The 25,814-nt window shown below is 34.8% G+C and overlaps 1 protein-coding gene across 2 annotated transcripts in view; it reads right to left on the bottom strand.

Moving 5' to 3' along the window:
- Nucleotides 1-8,367: 8,367 nt before the first annotated feature.
- Nucleotides 8,368-25,814, bottom strand: part of LOC120310615 (leucine-rich repeats and immunoglobulin-like domains protein 2) — a 56,615-nt gene continuing 39,168 nt past the window's right edge. For both annotated transcript variants that reach the window (XM_039349200.1, XM_039349201.1), the window contains 10 exons: nucleotides 24,608-24,688; nucleotides 21,901-21,972; nucleotides 21,722-21,790; nucleotides 20,833-20,996; nucleotides 19,173-19,493; nucleotides 17,261-17,542; nucleotides 16,405-16,854; nucleotides 15,734-15,883; nucleotides 14,370-14,654; nucleotides 8,368-12,666 (listed from right to left, as the gene is read on the bottom strand). In XM_039349200.1, the coding sequence (XP_039205134.1) occupies nucleotides 12,437-12,666; nucleotides 14,370-14,654; nucleotides 15,734-15,883; nucleotides 16,405-16,854; nucleotides 17,261-17,542; nucleotides 19,173-19,493; nucleotides 20,833-20,996; nucleotides 21,722-21,790; nucleotides 21,901-21,972; nucleotides 24,608-24,688 (2,104 nt within the window). In that variant the 3' untranslated portion in view covers nucleotides 8,368-12,436. The remainder of the gene's footprint in view (nucleotides 12,667-14,369; nucleotides 14,655-15,733; nucleotides 15,884-16,404; nucleotides 16,855-17,260; nucleotides 17,543-19,172; nucleotides 19,494-20,832; nucleotides 20,997-21,721; nucleotides 21,791-21,900; nucleotides 21,973-24,607; nucleotides 24,689-25,814) is intronic.

The following is a 25,814-nucleotide window of genomic DNA, read 5'->3' as shown; positions in this document are numbered from 1 at the left end:
GAAAAGCTAAAAGAATGCGCTCCAAAAAAGCTGGAAACAAATCTTTAATAAAGAAAAACATAGAACACTGAGTTTTTCAATCTCAAAAAAACCCCCAAATAAATAAATAGCAACATACATATAACATTGTACAGCGTGGAAAAATGGACTTTTTCTCCCATTTTATAATGCTAGATTTGATGAAACAGAACTGTGTGAGATTTAGGTTAGACAAAATGTTCTTCATATACATTTATATTCATAGTGAAGATACTGAATTGACTACCATAAGATATATAAGAGCCCCCACTTCAAAGCCCATTAATGAAAATGTGAATTAGAGTGCTATTGAACATGTCCTGCTTGAGGGCTTCTTATTAGGAAAATCTGTATGATTGCTGTAAGAACAGAAAGCTAGATTAGGTAAGATTTTGGTTTATCCAGATGAATTTATCTTAAGCTTTTATGTATCAACTCTCGCAGTTCTCTCAGGCATAATGGAAATGCTGCCAACTGTTAATTGCATAGGAAAACCTAAGAACATACAGAAGTCACAGCCCTGAAATTTTAAAAATTTACATCTCATTAAAGGAGAAGCAATAGAAAAAGAGAAATAGCTATAATAATATCAGGAACAATATGGACTCACATCTTAGAAAAGGGGAGATTCATTTAGAGATTAGGCCAGAATGAAAAGGGTGGGCTACAGGAGAGAGTTAATTAGTTAGAATGTATCATTAATTGTTCTCAATTAATTGTTCCCTAATAACAATATCCCTATTTCAAACATGCAGAATAATCCTTAATATGACATTTAAAAATAATCAAGAGTTACTCAAATTCATTTGCTTGATGAAGAAAGGGTACTGACAAAACATTTATTAATATAATTTCATGTTGTGGGGAGAGGAAAACCATATTTGACTATTCAATATCACCAATAACATTAAAATTGCTGTACAATCTACAATCTAAACTGATAAGTCAAGGTGGGGAAAGTACACAGAGTATGACCTTTGGAATTCTTTCCAACTTATTAACAGAATAACAAGAATGAGAAGGGACCTTGGAGGTCTCCTAATTCAATCCCCTGCTCAAGCAAGAGACCCTATATGATTCCAGACAAATGGCTGTCCAATCTCTTCTTAAAAACCTCCAGGGATGGTGCATTCACAACTTCTGAGGGCAACCCAGTCTACTGATTAATTGTTCTCACTGTCAGGAAATTTCTTCTTAGCTCTAGGTTGCTTCTCTCTTTGATAAATTACTTCTTGTCTTGCCCTCAGGGTGTTTTGGGAGAATAGACTATAAATTTGCAATGACTGTAGGAAGCATTTGTATTTTCTTCTATGTAGAAAAAAAATGTAGTGTATTGCATCAGTGTGCATATTTTTGCTGTCCCTTTGTGTTGCAGTTGACTGTACATATGCCCTGGGAAGCATGGGACAGGGCCCATATGTTCCACTCTGAGTCACATGACTGAAGCATGGGGGCCTAGAATGAAGGAGTCAGCAGGATGCAAGGGTGTATTGGGAGCTGCTCTTTTTTCCCCAGAGACTTTTTCTCCAGAATACCCAATAGAGTCCTTTTCAAAAAAAAAACTCAGTTTTTCTGCCATCTCAGAAATTCCCAGATTTTATTTCTGGACAATTGCATAATGGATGTGAAAAGAATTACAAATTAAATTTTAATTTAAAAATGGTGAGGATTTTGATTTAAAAGGGAGAATCAAACAGAAAAAATATTAATTATATTTAATGTTACTTGTTAGTCAAAATATACTCAAATTAATAAAATAAATACATTTACAAATTTGGGAATACTTTTTCATAGCTTCCTATAAGCTTTATTGATCTCATAAATTACTGCAGTTTATATATATTGTGAGGAATGTACAACCCAGTATATCAATTAGAGGAGTTATATTAGCTTTTGTGTTTCTTGAAGGTGATTTCCATGCTGTACTGAAATAGATGCAAAGCCAGCAGTGTTCCTGATTCCTGAAAATAGTGTCTAGATATGATAAATAGAAGGAACAGGCTGAGGAAAAATGCATTTGTGGTGTTAGGTAATCCTCTCTAGGATTGGCTTAACAGCAGTATCAGATAGCTGAAAGATGTAACACTATATAAGACTTACCTGGCTGGCTGCATGGAGTATTACATGAACAGAGCAGTGTTAGAATGTCAGAAAAATGAATTTTTACAAACTATAAACATCAGAACAGAATGTAGATGTGTGATTCAATTTTTTGCAAACTCAGTTAAAAACTGGAGCTTGACAGCTAAAATAAAACATGGCAAAAGACTGTGGTGTTGGGCACAGAAAAGAAGCACAAAATCTTTGAAACCAACACATATTTTTAACTGTAAAGTTACCAAAAGCAAACCAGTTTTGTATGGGAAAATACAAGATGGGGAGTGCTAGGAACCTAAAGGTATGCTGATAATAAATCTGAAGTTTGGAAGGAACATTCGCTTATTTGGGGATCAGTCTTTAGTACTCAGTCATCTTTCAAATGATTAAAATAGAAAAAATGATGCCATATAAAATATTTATGCCTTCACATTAGTGTTAGAGATAGAACCAAGTAATTGCTGATTTTTATACGTTTATGCAAGCCACAATACTGTTGAGAAAGGAGGTTCTTTTTTTTTTGCAAACATAACCCTCTTCAAAATGTTTTTCAGATTTGATAATTTTCAAGCAAATACCCAAACTAGGATGCCTTAGCGATAGTAGAGAAGATCACCTCATAACTAAAGTATTGCAACCCGTCTTGGAAACTACAAATTGTGCATAATGCAATGGCTAGAATACTAGTTTGGGAAACACAGAGTTGCAGTATTCACCTCCATCTTGAAGTCACTGGACCCAGTTCACAATTCTGGGTATTACCTCTGAAACTCTACATAGTACATAGCAGTACAATATATCAGGGCCAGGTATAATTCTGCCCACTTAGTCCAAGCAGTGAGGAAAGACCTGCTAAGGATTCCCTCCTCCACTGCCCAGAAATGAACGGGCATAGATTAGGAAGCAGGCTTTCTCAGTAGTAGCCTCCACATTCATGAAAACATCCCCAGCACTATGACTGGCCCTTAGGTTTTATTTAGGAAATACCTTAAAACCAGCCTGTTTTTTGGGAGGTGGGGGTTCCTCAAATCCTAGATAATTGGGAATTGTGTTTTAAATTTTATTGCTTTTAATTTCTGAGATTATCTGGTAGGATGAAAGGGGTTTGGATTTTTTTGGTTCGCTTATGGGCACTGCCCAAACTTGCCATAGAATGGAACAGTATAAATTTTGTAATATAAATATAAAAATACAGTGCTTAATATAAACATCTGTCATTATTTCAGAGGCAACAATTAGTATGTGTTGACTGAACTGCCACAGCATGTAGTAAATTCAGCTGTTTGTTTAATCAGAAACATTTCATTAAAGAGCTGGCAGCCTACAGAATCACTCTGGAGGTACAAGTGTTGAATTATGATATTAGGTTTCTGTTTCTAAGGCCAAATGTTTTTTTTCCAAAAAAAATGACTTATTTGTTTGATCTTGGTAATGCTATGTATGTTTTAGTTTGCAGTATTCATTCTTTACAAATTTTGCATTGAATAAGCTTTGCTAGTCATTGCCACTACGGGAATGGAAATCATGAAATTAGATGTCTCCAGGCTGGAAAAGACTGCTTTAGAAATTGGTAATCTCTGCCTCCAAAATCACAACACAATTTTTAAAAAATATATAAAATAAATTGCTATTGTGCTTGTTCTGGGCCTTGCCTACTAGACTTCATGTTGCATGATTGTGGCTGGTGAAAAAATACAATCTCACTTCAGCACAAATGCCAACTTGTAATCAGGTAACTGGATCCCCCATTTCCATTATTATACAAAGAAGCTCTTGATTACAAAGCTCACTACTCTTCAGGAGGATGAAAGTGTAATATTTTTGAGACAGGGGATGAATGAATTCATTATATAAATTTTATTACCTAAAGCCAAAAGAACCAGGAGGGGGTGGAGATAACAGACATGAAAAGCCCAGAGTCATTAGGAAAAGTAAATATTATTGCTCTAATCTAGGATTTCATCAGTGCTGGCAATTATTCCTCTTCTGTGGAAATGGCCCACTGGATATTCAATATATTTTTATTTTCTTGTTATTATGCTTTCCAGTTGCACTTGCCAGAACAGAGCAAGCTACTACACCCTTCAGATTCTCTGTACCCTTTTTGGCAGCTATTTCAGCAGTGTTACGCTGCCATCTAGGGACATTTTGCATATAATATGCAATCTACGTTCTCAAGAGAAAAGCAAAACTGGTTGCTGGAAGACAGACTTCCTCCACCTGTAGGTACTCATTAATATTTAAAGACTGGTGTTCGGTGAAGATTGCAAAGAGGCCACAAACTGTTTAGGGAGAAAGCATTAGATTCCAGCAGTTGGAAATTAAGGATAGGAGAAATGCTTCCAACATAGTATCTAATTATCTTTCCATTCTCAGATGATTAAGGCAGTAATCACATAAAGATAAAGCTACCAAAAGGAGGTAAGTTATTAACGAAACCCCAGAGAAGAAGTATTTGTTTTCCATCATCATATTTACTTCTCCTGAAAGCCTGTATCTTCCTTCCTGGCCACCAAGACAGCAGAGTTAATTTTTAAATATGCCTGGAGAACTGAGACTCTCAAATACCCATAATTTCATATTCGGTAGAACAGGAATTCATCCTTATTCCTGTCTTAAGCTAACCAATAGTTTAGCTCTCCCTTTTCATTTGTGGGTATTTTTTTTTATATTCAAAAGGAGGGAAATTTACTGAGTACTTAGAGTTGCATGCGAAAACTTAGGATCTTACTTCTGTTCAAATATTTCTATGAATTCCTAAGAAATAGATGCTCTTCAAATTGCTCCATAGGTACAACATTTAACACAATGACTTGATACAAATTTTGAACACATGCCTACTATTTTCATGTAGTTACCTAATGATTCGAAGTGAGAAAACAATGAATATAGCAGGTGCAGAAATGCAGACAAACTTCCAGATGATTCCTCGCTCTTTTTAAAAAAAAAAACTGTAAAATTGTTGTTAGGCTTAAATACTGTATACCTATATTAACCCTTAGGCACAATAGGCACAGGTTGTGAAAATTTGGGAACACAGAAAGAAATGATAAAATCAACATTCTACACATACAGTACATGTTGTCCTTGACTTATAACAATTTGTTTTATGATCATTTGAAGTTACAATGGCACTGAAAAAGTGATTTAAGAACTGATTCTCATACAAAGGGTTGCAGCATCTCTACAATCATATGATCCAAATTTGGGTGCTTGGCAATCGGCAAGCATTTACAATGATTGTAGCATCCTGGGGTTATGTGATCATCATTTGTGATCTTCCCGGCTGATTTCCGAAAAGCAAATCAATAAGGTGAGCTGGATTCACTTAATAACCATGTGATTTACTTAACATTTGTAGCAAAGAAGGTGATAAAATGAGGTGCAACTTACTTAACAACTACCTTGTTTAGCAATGGAAATTCTGCTCCCAAATTGTGGTCTTAAGTCAAGGGCTACTTGTGTATCCTAAAAATAAATATATTTAACTCATTCTTGTTATTTACTATGATTTACTGCTGTGATTTATTGAACAATAAGTCCAGGGCATACCTTTATAACATCCAGAATACTGTCATAATGAATGCTTATGGAGATGAATGTATTTAAGGTCTGTAAGAGTTTTAGTGGAGCTGTGGACCAAAATATGACCGACTCGTTAGCCAAATGAAGAAAATTACCATGATGCACAAATAACTCTGACTTTTCTAACACTTCTGATTATAATTGTTGTTTTCTTTACTTTCAACAACAAAGGGATCCTCTAAGTAACAGTCTGAACATTTGTAAATGAAAATAGTTTACTCTTATAGAAACAGGAGCAGTCTGTAAAAAGAAAATCTCTAAACACTTTCATTTATAGATTCAGCTGTAAGACACACTTACGGAATGTAACATGTGTAACTGAAGGAATCAAGGCAAAATCTGGAAGATCAAATGACCATGTTTTGCTAGAATTGCCTGAAAAGTAATCATATAGGCAAAAATAAAATAGAATAAAATAAAATAAAATAAACACACAGACTATTGTACATTCTGAAAATTGGAGTTAGCTGACACTGGACTAGTTCTCCAAATACCATTGCTCGTATAAAAGTAGTATCTACTTTTGTCAGAAGCAAACCTTTTTTCTGACCTTGTCACAAATGTCACCAACTGGTGCATAAAAAAAGAAAATTTTAATAAACCTGAAACATTTTGGAAGAAAATTTTTTGGACTAACAAAAAAAATCAGGCAGTTTAGGATCATGCAAGAGAAAACAAGGGTGAAATGGCTAGCTGGTAATATACTGCATGATAGGAATCCAAAACTATTCAGTGCAAGTTCATTAATTAAACTATGTTCTCAATTCTTAAGGAACTTCCAGAGATGCTTTTTGAATTAGATATAATAAAATGAACATGGAACAAAGATTTTTATTACTCATATTTTGAATGATTCATTTTGTTAAGCTATAATCTTGTCCAATGCTATTACAGATGTCTGTGTATCTCTTTCATTATAAAGATAAGGAACTGTCATTTTAAAGTATCCAGTGGTTTGAGTGCTATGGCCAGCAAATCCTTTATTACTCAAACAGATTCATGTATCATTATAAAAAAGAGCTTTTTAAGTACTTATATTTGCTCATGTCAGAAGATTGACACAACTATCCATGGCAGTTCTATACCCATAAAATTTGTAGCCAATACTTAAGATAACCTTTGTTGTCATTTTTTTACTGTGGGCACAACAGCAAACATCAAAAATGAAATTTAGTTGCCCGCTCTTAAAGTGAAACACATATATGACACACACCTAAACATACTATGAACAACATCTGTATAGACCCACACTCCTACATATACGTAGCAAATAAATATTAAATACTGTCCATCTTGAATATATAACGGAAAGAGGAAGCTTGAGAGTTCACAAGGTTAATGCTGTAAGGAATGAAACTATGGCTGAATCTGGATGTTCTGCTTCAGATACCACGAAGCCTATTCCCAGAAGGTAGCAAGGAAAACAGCAGAAGGTAACAAGGAAAAAAGGTCATGAAGAGACCAGAAAATGTTACGGACCCTGCTCAAGCAACGCTTCTGTGCTATGTCCTGGATGGGAGCGAGGGAACTGCCAGTGATCTTTTCAGCCATCCTCACCACTCTCTGCACCGCCTTTCTGTCTGAAGCAGCGATGCTTCCAAAGCAGACTGGGATGCTGTATGACAGGATGCTCTCAATCGCCCCCCTGTAGAAAGTGGTAAGGATAAGAGAAGGAAGATGTGCTTTTCTCATGCGACGCAGAAAATGCAGGCGCTGCTGTGCCAGCTTCACCAGTGATTTAAAAGATGAACGAACTATTAATCTAATCCTAATTAGAAGGCAAAAATAGTAATATTTATTCATTTCTGTATATGAAAAGTAAAAATATAACAGAATAAGAGTTGGAGGGGACCTTGGAGGTCTTCTAGTCTAACCCCGTTCAGGCAGGAAACCCTACACCATTTCAAATAAATGGTTGTCCAGTCTCTTCTTAAAAGCTTCCAGTGTTGGAGCATCCACAATTTCTGGAGGCAAATCATTTATTAATTTCTCCTCAGTTCTAGGTTGCTTCTTGTCTTGATTAGTTTCCATCCATTGGTTCTTGTCCTGCCTCAGGTGTTTTGGGGAATAGGTTGATCCCCTCTTCTTTATGGCAACTCCTTAGATATGTCACCCCTACTCATTTTCGTTAAGCTAAACATACCCAATTCCAGCAACAATTCTTTATGTTTTAGCCTCCAGTCCCCTAATTGTCTTTGTTATTCTTTTCTGTAGAGTCTCAACATCTTTTTTACATCAAGGCAACCAAAACAGGACGCAGTATTCCAAGTATGGTCTTACCAAGGCAATATATAGTGGTATTAACACTTCATATGATCTTGATTCTATCCCTCTGTTAATGCTGCCTAGGACTGCGTTGGCTTTTTTAGCAGATGCAGCACACTGCTGGCTCATATTTAAGTGACTGTCCACTAGGACTCAAAGATCCCTGTCACAATTACTACTGTTGAGTCAGGTACTACCTATACTATACCCGTGCATTTGGTTTCTCTTGCCTTAATGTAGGACCTTACTTTTTTATTATTGAATTTCATTTTGTTAGATAATTCTAGTTATGTTACGAATTCAAGGCAGCCCAGGTGTTCAAACATGGAGCACAAGTAATGCAAGCTATGCAGTTGTTCAGGAGACTACTCACCTCACAATTAGACCATGCAAAACCCAAAATTAATTATGTATTCCTTTATTGGGTAAGGTATATTACAATAGACAAACATATTACACATGCTGTACAAAATATACATTCTGATTACATGAGAAAATATAAATAGTTACAAGGAAAGAACAGCTATAAGAAAACATTGATTTGCACTGCCCTGGATATTTACAGCTATAATTACTTTGGCATTGGAAAAAAGTATCAATATTTTTTTCCCTGCAAATTGCCCCCAAAAAAACACCTCTTTTAAAAATGATAGATAAGTGAAATATTTCAAAATTGCCTAAATTCTAATCCCAGACACAATTCCTTATAGATTTTGTTTTCAGAGTAGGAGAAGTATTGGCTTGCTAGGAAGTCATTTTCCAAAAACATAGCTTAGAGAAGGTATAAAATGTTTAAATTCTTTGCTCTACAATTTACTTTTAGACATCCTTGTGCTCATAAATATCCTCAATACTTTATTCATTCCAGATTTACAGCCTGACTGCTGAACCCATTCTAGCCCCAAAGCTGTCTGAATTGTTTTACATAAAGACATGTAAATATGTAGCTCTTGTTTAGCCACCATTGTTATCATGGTGATGAAAAAGTAACTTCACAATCAATCCTCACATTTACCAAGTTTCACAGATCTATAAAGAAAAAAACAAACCTGAAGATCCTAAGACAGCCATGGTTTCACTTTCTCACTGCTTAATAGCTGAGTTGCCAGTGCCAGTTGTGGTTGCTAAACGGGAACTTCCTTATATCTAACAAGGAAGTTTGGATTACCAAATTTGTCTCTCTACAGTGAAGCTTCTGAACTTCCAGAGTGAATAGTAAAATACTGAGCTGTGCAATATGTCATTTGCAATCTGGCAGGAATATATACAAAGATGAAATGAAGTTCTGGTCTTACATATTTTTCCAGCTTTGCCATATCAGATTCTCCACAAGCTGTCTCAATTTTCCATAACCTGTTTTCATCACTTAGTGAGAGAAAATTATCTCAAGTGCTAACTTTACATAAGATAAAATAGAAATGCTTTAACCATCTGGTACATGTCCACCCTGAAGAAGATGCAAAACCAGCAACAAGAAAGTTCTTGCAGAACTTTATGTTGCTGAGTGTTTTAGCACATATCTCAGAAATACAAAACAGAGTGTTAATGCAGTCTGACTCTTATCCTTTTCAGAGTACCTATATTTTACCAAAGGTTTTTAATTGGAACCTTTCTCTTATATAATTCTAAAACGCAACATTTAAAATGATAATAAAGTGCCTCTGTAATTTTGTTAACAGAATGCTTACCCATTTCATCACCTGCCATTCTGTATATTTCATATATCCATTTTTACTGCTAAAGTTCAAGTATGGTTCTCACAGAAAATAATGCAACAAGCATTAAAATTGTAGTTGCAAGCAAGATTAATTTTTTGTGGGTTCAGTACTTTGAAGCAAATATCTTGGATAAAAGAAGACGTTATTTTGTGCCCTAGAAAGCTGAACTTTATCTACTTGCTGACAATAATCTGCCTTGACTTTTCTATTTTCAGCACTGGTTCAGACCTCAGACAAGAGATCCCTGTAAGATTTGGGATACTGATATTATGAAGAAATAAGCAATATGTAAGTTGGCACTTTCCACTGGTACAAAAACCAAAAGGGCAAGCAACCACTACTTAATGAGTTCATTCTTTCATTGCTTAGTTACCTGGCTGGTTACTTTTTGTAAGTGGGACAAGCCCATAGGGATTCTTAAGTTACAAAACAAAACACAGGAATTTTACTGCTTCCAGCCAGAAAAGGCTTTATATAATAAGAGTTTTAACAAAAACACTAAAATTCCAGCTAGTAAAAAGAGGCCTTTTCCAGTTAAATATTACTCATGAGCTTAGTACATATTATTTCCATTAGTGGGGATATAGTCACTGATTGATTCATTTACTACACAATTTTTATGTCAATGCACATAAAGAAATACTATAAAGTAACATAGAAATAAGGCAGATAAAACCCAGTACAATATAGCAATAGCACTTGGACTTATATACCACTTCATAGTGCTTTACAGCCCTCTCTAAGTGGTTTACAGAATCAGCCTACTGCCCCCAACAATCTGGCTCCTCATTTTACCAACCTTGGAAAGATGAAAGGCTGAATCAACCTTGCGCCAGTGAGAATCAAACTGCCGATCTCCTGGCAGTTGGCAGTCAGCAGAAGTAGCCTGCAGAACTGCAATCTAACCATAGCTCAAGCATCAAAAGCTCTCCAGAAAAGCTCAGTCTTCAGTTTTTTTCTACAAGGCAGGAATGTTGGACACAAATGAAATATATTTGCCTTAATAATTTTTCATGCCAACATTTTACTATAGAAGCACACCAAATAGTTTACAAAATACCTTTTATTGAACTCTGAGAACAGATGATACAGACTGTGGCTAATTTTCAAATCAGACTACAATTCTATAATTACTTTAGAATAAGCCTACAGCACTTAATGGGACTTAAATCTGAATAAATGTGTGGGATTACATTGACAGCTAATATTTTTCCTACATTTTGTCAGACTACAAGTGTTTGCCACAGCTAATACACAGAGTTTATGAGATGTCTTCTAACTGCAATCCAGAACTCTGAATTATTATAGTAGGAAAAATTAGCAAACAGAATATTCAAGAATAGCAAAGATTAGCAAAAAGATTATCTCAGTATAAAAAGCAATCTGTAGACTACTGAAGGTCTATACCTTTTATTTCTTATTCTGAGATAATCTTCCATTACTAGCTGTTCCACTGTTATATCATAATTATAGTATTGTATAACATTTCATTTTGGTGTACAAAAGCATATTAGGAAATGTGTCAAATTCCTTCCCAGTCCTATGTGTCAAAGGTTTCTTCTATACAGTGTTTCTCTATCTTGGCAACTTTAAGATGTGTGGACTCAGCCTGCATCAGGGAGCATTGGGAAGACAGCATGGCTGGCTGGGGAATCCTGGCAGTTGAAGTCCACACATCTTAAAAGTTGCCAAGGTTGAGAAACACTGTTTTCTGACTAACCACTGATGTTCAACTCATTTAATTCTTCACATCTTACACACTCATTGCTTAATTTCTCAGGCATGGGTATGAACAGAGATAATCAGTTTAAACTTTCTAAGCTTGAAAAAAGTAAAATAATTTCCAGCATCCATGAAATTTTAAAAATGACTTCACATTAATAGTTCGTATTTCTAATAATACATCAAGTTAACCATCTCTCACATCATACATATCATATCCTGTGTTAAAATCCACAGGCCGATTCACAAGAAATTCTCTTTATGCACAATCTTCCTTCCATCAATTACAGCCCATACATAAAACTATAAAGTGGAAGAGCCACCAAAGAATGAAAATCTCCAGTGAATGAATGGCAGAGCATTTGATAACTCCAATCGTGGAGTGCAAAAAAAATAATTATGAACCAACCCATCTGCATCACTCTTAGTAAACAATTTCTGATTTCTGGCAAAACAAGTCAGGGAAGTCAGAATGATGTGATATTTGGCATGATTTTAAAAAAAACTTTACATTTCAATCTCTCATCTCCATTAGTGTATACAAAATATTTATATTATATGTATATATTTACATCTGAATACTTCAGAGAGAAAAAGTAAATAGATTTTGTGATCGGACATACTGAGAGGAATTCCTGCTAGTTGTCAGATGGATCAAAAAATCAAGCAAAAGTTTCATATTGATGAATACTAAGAAATCTTGCAAAGAGGCTCTTTTAAAGTTTTTTTTTTTTCAGCAGGAAAGGTAACGTATGTGAACCATTCTTGGGAATGTTTCCAAGACAACAGAGACACTCGCACTTCCATCACTGTGTTATATCTTCTTTTTTTTCACTATCCGTTTAAGACTGAGCTTTAATATATGCTACTTATTGGAAAATAGCAGAAGTGATTTTGCCCTCCAGCATGCGGTCAGTGGTCTGTTCCATTAGGCCTCTGTTGGAAGCATGAAACATTTTTTGCCATGAGTCAAAATATGAGGTAGCAATAATACTAACAAATGCTTCAAGCTGCTAATGTTTATTTCATTTTTATGTAGCTTCACGATGCTCTTGCATGTCCCGAGTCCTGTTAAAATCAAAGTTGTATTCATGTAATCTGTGATGAAGCCTAGGAGGAATAATCTGCTCTGGCTCTTTCTCCGTGATGCCTTCATTTTTCAGAACTTCTAGCACCTCATGGGTCTTAGATGGAGATGAACAATGAGGATGCAACAACCCCAGATCATTATTGATACCCCATAAAGACTGTTGAAAAAGATCTGTGGAAGGAAAAATTAGAAATTTGAATTTGTAAACAATCTCAGCACTAAGATTCTCAACAACAACACCCAATTTTAGCTATAACAGCACATTTAAATCATGTATTTGCTATTTGTCTATGTTTAGGAATAATTTTGTACATTTTGTAAAAAGCTATATATTCAGATATATCTACAAAAACATAAGGTAGCCAAAGTGTATTTCAAACTACTGAAGATACTTATTAAGAACCACATATATCTAATATATATAGAAGAATCTTGGCTTCAAAGTTAGTAAATTTACTAGACCTTTTTTTAGTCAAAAATTCTATTTTATTTCCTGCATTAAATGCTGCAGGACATATTTGAAAGATATTGTGTATTTCTGATTCTTATTTACATGAGAGTTTACACTGTGGGATAGTCCCAGTTTGAAAACTGGAGCTTAATCTTTTTTTGGGGGAGGGGGGATTCATGAGCTAATGATATTAATTTCTGATTGATCCAGTCATCAAAAAATTGAAAGAAAAATTCAGGTTATCTAAATCTATGGAATGGCAACATATTAAATTAAAATATCTTTTATTTTCCCTATTTGGCCAAAACCAAAGATTTTTAAGATAAACAATATTTGCAAGAAAGTTGGAACAGAAATTTGGAATATACAAATGAACTGCAAGTCTTACGATCTTAACATGAAAGCAATTTGAAATTTTCATGTTTATTGGACACTTGATAAAATGTTTTAAAAGATATGGCCATGACTTCATTATATTGGAAAGTAAAATTATGGAGAGGGACACATATGTTTTCTTATTTTACTTAATATCCATAAGGTGGTTAATATGATTTTAGGAAAGAGCAAGATGGTTATTATTATGTGATTTGGAATTATATATCAACTATTTCAAACACATTATATGAAGAATAATGAAGTTATCAACTTATGGAGCACAACCAAAAATATTTACTCTTTTACAATGACAAGATAGAACTATCCTAGATTTACAATCTTGGATTGATGAAATATATTCATTGTCTACTATTAACTGGCTCTCTAGTGATATAATGGAAAACTAATTAATATTGCTCTGTATGGTCATGGTTAAATGTTATGTTTAAAAGTAGTTGTCTTCTGTATATATATTGTTTTTACTTTTTTCATTCTTTTCTTTTTGTATCTTTTTTGTTTCTTTTTATAAAAGAAATCAAATTAAAAATAGACTTCTGGAAATATGAAAGACAATGTTTACATAACCTATTATTTTGGCTTCATAAACAAATTACATTTAGATATATTTTGAATAATGGAGCTTGGAGACTGGACATCAACAATAAGAGTAAAATCTGAGAGCCAGTTAGATCTAGTGGTTAAGGCAACAAACTAGAAACTGGGAGACCATGAAGTCGAGTTCCACCTTAAGCATGAAAACCAGTTGGGTGATTTTAGGCCAGTAACACTCTTAGTTAAACCCATTTCACAGGATTGTTGTAGGGAAAATGAGAGCGACAGGAGTACTAGATACGTTCAATGCCTTGAGTTATTTATAAAAATAATAAAGGCAAGATAAAAATAAATAAAATAAAAACAAAGTTCTGAAAAAGGCAGATTCACAAAGTATATTTTGCAATGTAGCTATGAAATATTTTGCAACAACCAATTGATTATTCAGATGAAAATGAAATCATTTAAATATCAACCCCCCCAAAAAAGCTCTCACCACTGCCACAGGACTGGGAACATGGTTTCCTCTCATGTAGCCTGTCTTGACTGCTAAGAAACACAGACCTATCTTGGCCATCTGAAAAGTTATTAATAGTTGTGGTTTCATGCTGAGGGCATCCAGGATAGGGCTCTTTAGACATCTGTATCATTAGGCTGGACAATGACTGATCCAGTGGATCATCTTCAGTGTTGTATGTATAAGGACAATACTCCCTGTTTCTGGAATAGATGTTGGCATTGTCATAACAATCTGAGCAGATCACCAATGGCTCTGTGCCACCTAATAAAAAAATAATAATGGTAAGTTAGAATACTCTGACACGATCGCTTCTACTAGGAAAACAAGCATCAAATACTTTACTATCTATGGGAAAATCTTGGAGGATATAGAGTTTTGCAAAAAAAAAGCCAGAAGAAATAGAATCAGACATTTGGAAGGGACGTTTGGAATTTAGTTCAATAATTTAGTTCAATAATTCAACTCCTGCTCAGTGCAGGAGCGGCTTGCTCATAATGAGCATTTAATGAGTCTAACAGCAGGAGGGTGGGGGAGAGAAGAGAACCCAATTTCAGCATTGTGTCATCTGAATTAGAAGGAGAAACTAGCAAACCTTTGCCAATTTATCCCAGGCCTTGCCCCAACTCAGGTTTAAGAAATGCTTTCTCCCAGCACCTGGCTTTGTAAGTGCTATTAGGAGAGCTTCAATTGGTCAGAAGTATGATTGGATTTTAATCCAGGAAAACTGGAAGGCACAACTTGGAAAGAAGGGGAGAGGGGAGGAAATGCTTCTTTACCTATTCTCCCCTCTTTCATGACTGTCAAGAATTGGTTCCGGGTTTGCTTGCTTCCTTGTTCATACAAGTGCATCCAGAAAAGTACAAGAATTTTCCCTTCTCCTTATAGCCTTCTCCTTCACCAAACAATCCTAACTTCCTGACCCTTCACCACCTTCCTGATTTTAGATCATTTCGATGGGAGTAATTTTTTTTTAAAAGAAAGCAAATACACAGAAAAATGAAAATAAACCAACCAATGGAATCATTTTTTAAAAATAATTGAATGATTCTATCACTAGTCCCACAGCGATGGTGAAATGATAAATGTTATCTAATCTGATGCAAGGAGTATATCAATAAAGACAACATTTTCACACCTGACACCCAGTTTGGTTCACCTAACCATGTTGCAAATTCAGAATATGCTTATACAAGTAGTCCTCAACTTACAACCATTTGTTTAGTGACCATTTGAAAATTACAACGGCACTGAAAAAACAATCGACAATTTGGTGGGTCACAGTAAACTGGCTGTGGAAAATAATCTAATTTTTGCCTAAGAATAAGATAAATAGGATTTACCATCTGTGCCTTTGTGTATGTAACTATTGGAGGGAGGCATCAGTTGCTGATTGCTTCCTGCCTCAGAATTACTATAGCCTTCCTGTGGCTCTGACAGAGTCCCTTGAGAAGATAAGTAGCTAGGAATATCAGGAGGCAAATTTACCTCTTCTGAAAAGGAAAAAAAATATGGCATTAAACTATCCAGCAATTAGGTATCTATTAAGACAGTGACATTCAGGCAATGTATCAAGAAATATAACCTCACACTGTAAAAAGAAAACTTACCTAGAATGTCTAGAAGAATGTCTTGAAAGCATTTTCATTTATTCTTTTCTAATGCTAACCTACTGCCATTTATTAAACTACAACAAATAATAATTTTTACACTAATTCCATACTATAACACTATTTTTTCTGAAGATATAACAAAATGTAATTTTTGAAACAACAGCTTTCTTAAACTTTAGTATTTTGACTTTATATATGATCACTTCTATAGGCTGTATATATGGTAATCAAAAGTTCTGGCATTACTTTTCTGACAGAGGTTTGATAGATTATGAAACAGGTATTTCTGGATGTGCAAACAGATTTCTATTAAGCCACTTTAAATGGAATTAACTCAATTCCCTTTACCAATTGTCATGATAACTATGAAATCAATAAAATTAAGTTAGCAGGTTTCCCACCTGTGTTAGTGATGCTATAATCTTCACTTTTTCTTCTCATGTGATAGATAACAACAACCCAAACTAGAGAGGTGCCTACAACACAGCAGACCACAACAATGATTACAATCCCAACTGTTGTCCAGCCATCATCTCCAATTCCAATGCCACTTTGGGATGAGTCACAGTTCGGTGAGGATAATACATGTAGATAAATATGGCCACGCACTGTACCAAGAGTATTAGACATAATGCAAGTATATTTTCCAGCATCCTCTAATCCAGCATCTACAATGATGAGCAGTTGATTGGTAGCTGCAAAGAAATGCCGTTCGGTCACTGTCAGAGGACCATCATCTTTGGTCCAGTTTAGGCGAGGGACAGGGCTGCCACTAGCAATGCACTGCAGAACAGCTGTTTCACCTTGAGCTACAGTCCTGTCTTCCAGAGGCCTAACAAATGAAGGTGTTTCTGGAAAATAAAGATAATATTTAAAGTACTTACTAACACACAGACTAAATATCTTCACACTACATATTCAAGGGAAATACTTCCATAAATATTTGGAGATGTTCAATTTGATTTTGGGATCTGACCACATTTAAATTCAAACCAAACAAACAGTATTGTTTTTCATTGCCTAAATCTAAGGCCAGCATTTTCTGATACTGCACTACGTCACTATTATTTTTTTACTGTTTTAATCACAATCCTAACATTCCTCCCTTCTAAAAATGCCAAAGACCTAACACATAATAACTGATTTTAACTTTCTCAGTGGGGCTTCTGATTTTATCCCTGTAAATGCAAATCACCTGAAATATATCCAAGTATGAAGGTCTAATAAAATGACTCATGTCATTTCAAGTCTGCTTACCTAACACAGTCAATGTTACGTTTGCTGATATACTGCCAGCCACATTTTGTGCCATACAACTATAAATCCCCATATCTTCAGTTTTCACATTTACTATGAAGAAGACATCATCTTCTGGCATCACATGCATGCGCCTTTCACGAGCTGCAGGGAAATCTGTGCCGCCATCTTTTTGCCAGGATATCTGGGGTGATGGATGGCCTTCTGCAGCACATTCCAATTTAGCCATGGCTCTTGTACGTATTGTCAAATCCATGGGAGTTTTCACAAAAGAAGGCAACTCTGAATGACAATGCAGTAGAATTAACATGAGAATTTTCCTTATGCGGAGCACACAGAATCCATAATTCTCCCCTTGTTCAAAGCCTTAAACATTTTTTACTTAGATTTATACCAAAGATTTGGAAAAAATCTGGATTTTAGGAGGGGGAATTAAAAATTACCCGAAAGTACACTTTCTGACTCAAAAGATAGTTGTTTACCCACTAAAAAAATAAATAAATCCAGAAACAAACTCACAACCATCAAAAACTAGATTTCATCAATCCGGCCTTGTTTCAAAATATAATTTACTCCCAAGATTTAATAATGATTTGGAGGGGGAAAACAAAAAAGCAAAATGATTTTTAGTTTCTCTGGAACAATCGATGTTGTCTTCGCTTTTTTTTATCTTTTCATCCTTTAAGATTAAAAAAGTAGTTTCATAACAGTAAACACAATAAAACATCCTCAATCAGGGCAACCTTACTGGGATGATGTGATTTAGTACAGTAAGAAATAAAGTGCAAATATTTTCCACGTAATTTACTTCTTGGTTAGTTCAGTACGATTTCTGTGAATTCGTTGTTTAAGATTCCCCCCCCCCCCCAATCTGGAGGTAGAATGCACCCAGTTTCCTTGCAATGCCAGCATTCACATGCCCAAATACTTTTGGGCAGTCATTCTCCTGATGTAAAGGATGAGGCATACTGCTACCACTAACTCCTCAGGTTACAACTCTCTTGACTCTAGTACAGGGGTCTTCAACCTTTGCAACTTTAAGACTTGTGGACTTCAACTCCCAGAAAGCTGGCTGAGGAATTCTGGGAGTTGAAGTCCACAAGTCTTAAAGTTGCCAAGGTTGAGAACCCGTTATAGTAGACATAACCAGACAGGCAGCTCCAGAAAAACACAGAAGCTGTTGTTGCTGCAGTTGCCCCAACCATTTCCATCCATGGAACTACTGTGGCTGCCTCTTCCTCTTATTCAGCTTAGTTCTTTTGAGAGCATTGAGCCAAGAAGCAAGTTGGCTGTTGTCTAATTTAATTAACACACTGGGTTAAACTGTAACATGGCTTATTTGTTTTGGACTTAGCATGATATGCAAACTCGTTTGTTATGGCTTTTCCCCTAAATCACAGTTAAAAAATCCTTAGTAATTTGTGTTGATTTTTGTTTCCCCCTTTTTTAAAAAATGAAAAAAATGGTCCTTATGCCTAGCCTCTATGTGAGAAGTCTTTCATAACTTTTCAGCACCAATTGATTTTTTTTTTAACCTACTATTTTAGGGAGGAACCGAAAAGGGAAAGACTGTTGGTACACATTTGGAAGCTAAACAAACTATGAAATCCTTTTTTTTTTTTCTGATGAAACCACAGAAGTGATCTGTTGGGTTTGTATCACATATCAGTGAAGCTATAGTCAAAGGTTATGTAAACACACATTTCTTTCTCTTAGATGTCTTTTCTCTCCACACAGCACTACTGGGAAAAGCAAAATCACTTTTGCCTAAGATCTAAATTGCTTACTTGCAATGGACTGTTGGAATTACATGAAAGATAAAGGCTCTAATCCCTCTTTTATACAAATTCATTTCAAGGATTTTTTTTTTCTTCTTAAAGCAAAGCAAAACAAAACTCCCACTGCTGCATACCATTGATAGTCAACTTGGCCTTGTTGGAATAATTGGACCCAAAGTGATTGAAGATGATACACTGGTATTTTCCTTCATCAGTAAAGTTCACATTGAAAACATGCAGGATAGAAGTATATTCCAGGATTTCACCATCTTGTTGTTGGTACCTGACGTAATTTTCTATATCTGTGTCATATAATATTTCATTGTCCTTTCTCCAGGCAGCAGATATAGGCAAATCACTGCTGCTCACCGCCTTGCAAGTCAGGGAAACATTGGTTCCTCTAAGCGCAACTGTTGTCTCAGGATGTGTTCTAATTTGTGGCTTGGGAAAGTCATCTACGAAAAACAAATAAAAATTAGCTACATCTCCTTTTCAAAAGGGAAATGCAGTAAATACTGATATAAATTTTAATGTAATTCATCAGAAGTGGGTATGAAACTTGGAAACCGAATGGGGATGTGGAAAAACATCATTGTTACACCACAATGATAGCAAGAGATACATTATAAGACAACCCAGGCATTTTCTCAAGGTCTCTCATTTCTCATCATCTGTTCAAAGGGTTTAAAAACACTTTTTAGTCCAAGTTTGGCAGGGGAACATCTTGCGGCACTAATTTGTATCTTTTTATTGCTTCAGCTTTTATTCATTGAGAATCTGAATAATCTATTTTGAAAAATCCATATTTTCCTTGGCAATATCAACATATGCTTATTTTCCATTGACAAGAAACGTATATAGACAATTATTTAAAAGCTATTAGAAGGAACAAAACATGAAGACAATGTGTTGGTTGCTGCAAAGTGCCCATCTTCAAAAAATGTTAAAGCTAACATTGTACTGTACAGTTGCTAATGTAAAATAAAACCTGCCATAAAAACTGTAGCCAAAGATTTGCATGTGGCCCATTCTTCTGTAGCTCCCAGAGCTTCCTCACAATTGATGGGAGCAAGAAATTGAGCACTTTCTATATTTGTAAGCAAACTGAGGTTTTAGAAGAAAAAATATATAAACATTTAAGTGCTGCAGATTTTTAAAATATTCATTTCATTCATTAGAAAAATGTTTTTCAATCTTGCAATTTTAAGGTATGTGTAATCCTGGGAATCGAAGTTCACACATCTTACAATTGCCATGTTTGAAATAGAGTCTCTATTTCACCCAGTCAAGTTGACTTTTGGAGACCTCAATATCCCATGCAAGGCCAGGCATGATCCATAAACCAATGGAACTTATCCCTAAAAAAATATTAACAATATTACTTTCAAAGAAAGAAAATTCTGAAGTATTAAGGCCACTGTAGTTATAATTTTTCTCTATTATTTAAGCTTTCCTGTAACATCCAGGTTGTCTTATTTGAAGATCTGGTTCAACTGAAGTTTGTTCACTGAACAAACTAGCAAAAAATGTTCCAGACAACTTCTGAAATCTGGGTCTAGGGTTTTTGAACCAACATTTGGGCTAGCAATATATGTGCTTAACATATACACCAAAAATCATATCAAATCCACACAATCAAATTCACATAAACCAGAATATTTGATGGGTAAGTTAGTGAAGTCATATTTTTCTTTATAATTCATACATGCAACCATTTTTCAGGATTGAAATTATCAGTAGGTTCATTCTAAAATGATATTTTATTTTATTTAAAAAAGGTAAGAGAACACAAACCACAAACAAAGTCTTCAGTGTTCACACTGAGAATGCTCCTTCCAGCTAGCCGTTCAGGATGAGCACAAACAACACTGACAGCGTCCTGCAAACGGCTGTGGAAAAGCCAGTGTGGGAACCATTTCAACTGGCAGTCACACAATAAGCTGCTAGTATTCAACAACCTGAAAACATAAGGCACAAGGAAAAATGCTGTAAGCTGGAAGGCAAAGAAATAACAGCTTGCTTATAGTTAAAAGGCATGATTCTTTTTCCTGCTTATTCCTGCTTATAATGTTTGAAAATTTTCATTAACATTTCAGTATTATCTGTTTGATGTTGCTAAAATGTATTATAGATGTTAACCTTTAATATTTTACATTCCTATCAACCAACTAACTTAAAAAAACATCATCCAACAAAGTATAATGAAAGAGAGAGAATTCTGGATATATATTGTATAGATCTTTTCTTAAACACAATCTTGTATATAGCTGGTGAAACAATACATTGGATCCTTTGATGTCTTGATGCTGGTGGTCTTTATCTGCTTTTATTCTTCAATAGTTATTATATATGTTATCTGAAATGTTTAATGCACTCTGCATTTTACTTTTCAGAATTTTTGTATATATTGCCTAACTTAAACAAGTTTTGCCTCTGAAGTATTTTTTTTTAAAAAAAGTAAATAATTCAGAGAAACCACTTCAAAGATAATTGTGAGCAAAGATTTCCTGACCTCTGTCACAGGGAAGATAATTCAAAACTAGTTTAACTAATCAAATTATTGCTTTAATCAGAAAAAAAATCCATATCGATTAAAAAGTGTGTTACAGATAGAAATTCTTTTCAGCGCAACTAATTTTTAAATACTGATTGAATTTTACATTTTGCAAGATTAAATACTTACAATTCTTTAAGAAGAGGCTGGGAAAGACCACCTTCTTGAATAGATACTATAGCATTGTTGGTCAGATCTCTACAAAATTAAACAAGAACCATGTATTCATGATTGAATTTTTAAAATTGGGATATGTTCTACAGAAAAAACAGATTCCCCCCCCCCAAAACAGTATAAGATATACTTACAGATATTCAAGGGCCTGAAGATCAGAAAGTGCTTTCTTTGTAATTGACTTAATTTGGTTTCCTTGAAGAATCCTTTGAAAAAACAAATAGCCAAAAATATTTATATGAAGCAAAACAAATATTGATTGAAGGCCTTTGATAACTTATGTTCTCTGCCTTTTGTAGCAACATGGCTAAGATAACAAGTATCACAAAAAATAAAGTGAAAAGTATATGAATACTAATTTATTTTAATAAAAAAATAATTTACAAAAACACAGGCAATGTTTTAGGTAGACCACAAGATGGTGCCAGTCTGCTACAATTAGCAAGTTGTGACAGGATCTAGAAGAGAGATTGCTACTACATTAGATTTCATCTCACAAGTTGGTAAAGAAAAAAGGGAATCGTAACTATATGGTTACAAAGAATACTCAACCTGTACAAAGACAATAAGGCCTATGTAATACCACACAGAAAAAAATAAAATTAAAATTCTTACAGTTTTTATTTCTACTTGTTAGGTATTGTAGCACCATACAGAAAAAATAAAAACTCTTACAGCTTTTATTTCAACTTATTAGGTATACCTTAGAGACAAAGAGATTATTGAGGCTGAAGTTCTCTGCATGTTCTCTGGCACTTTTTTAGCTTGTTATAGATTCTAACCTTTAATTGGAGACTCAAGAGAACAATAATTTTTCTCTCCTTTTCCTAACCTGGGATCCATTTCTACCTTTGTTGTAAAAGAACCTTTTCTTTCTCCAACTGAGAGGAAGGGTCTGGGGCAGCGGGGTGGGGTGGGGTAGTGAGAGGGTGGTGAGGGAATCTCACTCTGCATGTGTCCCAGAGAAGATATTGCTCTTTTGTGACTGCATACATGGTATATGGCTGATGTTAAAATACTTAATAAAGCGACAAATCCCAACAAGTAACTGCTCTCCAAAATACATTCTTGATAGCAACTATATGACACTACTTATGATAACTGATTCAATGAAGCCGCACTAAAACTTTTTTCCTTTATAATGTGAGGGTCAATAGAAAAATAATCAGTATACACAAGGCTACAAAAGTTTTATTTAAAAAAAAAATACTTGCAGTCCTGCTATAAATTTCCTTGGACAGACTTCTATACAGCAAGGGGCAAAAATTATTTGATCCCCTAATGATTTTGTTTGCCCACTGACAAAGAAATGATCAGTCTACAATTGTAATGGTAGGTTTAACAGTGGGATACAGAATAACAACAAAAAAAATCCAGAAAAACGCATTTCAAAAAAGTTATAAATTGATTTGCATTTTAATGAGTGAAATAAATATTTGATCGCCTATCAATCAATTACAAGAAACATTTCACCTCTGTGATTGCCAACAAGGGTTTTGCCACCAAGTACTAAGTCATGTTTTGTGAGGAGGTCAAATACTTATTTCACTCTTTATAATGCAAATCAATTTATAACTTTTTTGAAATGCGTTTTTCTGGATTTTTTTGTTGTTATTCTGTCTTTTACTATTAAAATAAACCTACAATTACAATTATAGACTGGTCATTTTTCAGTGGGCAAACGTTCAAAATCAGCAGAGGACCAAATAATTTTTTCTCTCACTGTAGCTTTCCCAGGGTAAGCTTTCATGTAATGCTAAACCATAATGTAATTTACTTTTATTATCCTATTATATATGAATGGACACAGTAAATGGCTACAGTAAATAAAACAATTTTACAGCAATAAACATGGTTAAAAATATATTACAGCTGAGTATAATGTGTGCACGGAACACATTTAATTTTTATTTCTGGCTTACTACTTTTTGAATGTATTGCTTTGCCCTAGCCTCCCTAACTCAGTGTTTCTCACCTGTGGCAACTTGACAACTCTAAGCTCTGTGGACTTCAACTCCCAGAATTCCCTAGTCAGCACATGAGAAACACTTCTCTAACTAATATCCCAAAGGTGCTTTTTCAAGAGGCAACTGGACTTTGTTTTTCTTTAAAGATGTTTCGCTTCTCATCCATGGAGATCTCTTGGTAAGAACCAAAATGTCTTCAAACAAAAACAAAAAAGTTCAGTTGCCTCGTGAAAAATCACCTTTGGGACAACCATGATCTGGATGACTTGAGAATCTCCATAAACATTTATCTAACTAATCCACAGGAGAATATTTAAACAGGAGGAATGGAACAGAATCTGATTTAACAAGCAATGATTCCTTCCCTTGCTTACAATACTGCCTCTAGGAGCACTTTGGATTTTTAAATGGACATATTTACCTATGATTTACTCAATAAACCATAGCTATGACCACACAGTATTCCAAGATATACCACGGTTTACAATCTCATTTTGGCTATGTCATCATCTTCATCATTTTAGCCATTGTCTATCCACTTCCGCATGTTTCCAACCAACTGGGTCCTAAACTTTCTTTTGCCAATTGGGTCAGCAATACTTGCTGATGTCTGTCGATCTGTATGTTATAAATAAAAGTCCTGCCTTCTTGAAGGCATAAGTTTTTAGGATCCTATTTTTAATAAAGTGAGATGAGAATCTTTTTGTATCACATTTATAAGACCTGACATGCTCAACTATTCTTTTTTCAATACTCTAATATCAGTCCTGAGTCTTAAATGATGTGAAAGGTTTCTAAAAATGTCAATCAAACTGTCACATACTCTGAAGATTTTACTTTTAAGTCAATCAATTCTACAACTTTTAAAACTCACAGTTTATTGAGTCTCTCAAGTCCTGTAAATGCTTCATTTGCATCTTCTATGGCCCAGGAAATCTCATTATTCCGTAGATCTCTAAAAACATAAATATACATTCCTAATAAATATTTGGCCAAGCAAAACAAAACCAAACAAATTCTTCCAACCCCAATTTCTCCTCTCCCTTTCAGATCTTGCCATTTTAAAGGTTTGGTTTTGCAATAAATTATCCTCATACAGATGTTCACACTTCGTTAGAATAAATACTGGCCTAATGAGATATAACTTGGTTAAAAGAATATGACTGGAGAATAAATACATGAAAATAACCCCAAGGGAAAGTGGAATTATGGAAAATCACTAGAGCTAAAACCAAGCAGCACTGTTATTCCAGCTGAGCACTGTCTATTAGTCTTTAATGGCTTTAGTATGTCATTTACCACCAACTGGTGAGCCTCTTCAGTTGAATTAATGTCGTACCATTGTTGTAAATTCTTTTGCGTTAATGAAGCAAGAAGCTTATAAGATTAGCACTGTAATAGATAAGATATAGGTTGATTGCTATCCAGAAAAAAAAGATTTTCAAAGACACATGTGGGTGGTTTTATTCACAAATTCTGTTATATGCCAATCTGACTTTCATTTATTCCTTTATGCTCTATACCTTTCTAAAGTATTGAACAGAAAGCTGTTAAAATCAATTTAGTGAACTCCTAAGACAGGCATGTCAAACTTGCGATGTCACATGACATTGCGCGACGTATTGCGACTTTTTCCCCATTGCAGGCAATGGGGTGGGCGTGGTTTCAGTGTGACACATCCGGCCCACGGGCCGGCAGTTTAACATGCCTGTCCTAAGAGGAAAAGAGGATGCTTTGCTGAAATCTAACAAACTTAGCAATGCTAAGGACAAATGATAAATTTATAACAACTTTTACTTTCCTCTCAGTTTAGTGAATTCAGAAACTTAGCCAATAGTTTATCAATGATAATGTACAAAAAAATCAACACAACCTTTTAAAATACTCTGTTTCTGTCATTTGGTACAGGTAGTCCTTAACTTACAACCACAATTGAGCCCAAAATTTATGTTGCTAAGTGAGAAATTTATTAAGTGAGTTTTGTCCCATTTTACAACTTTTCTTGCCACCTTTAAATGAATCACTTAAAAATTAATAACACAGTTGTTAAGTGAATCTGGTTACCCCATTGATTTTGCTTG

This window comes from Crotalus tigris, unplaced genomic scaffold (assembly GCF_016545835.1).
Source record: "Crotalus tigris isolate CLP2741 ecotype Arizona unplaced genomic scaffold, ASM1654583v1 scf7180000018235.799016, whole genome shotgun sequence".
Classification (NCBI taxonomy): Eukaryota; Metazoa; Chordata; class Lepidosauria; order Squamata; family Viperidae; genus Crotalus; species Crotalus tigris.
Note: the sequence above shows the minus strand (reverse complement) of the source record. Positions and strands in the feature narration are given on the sequence as shown.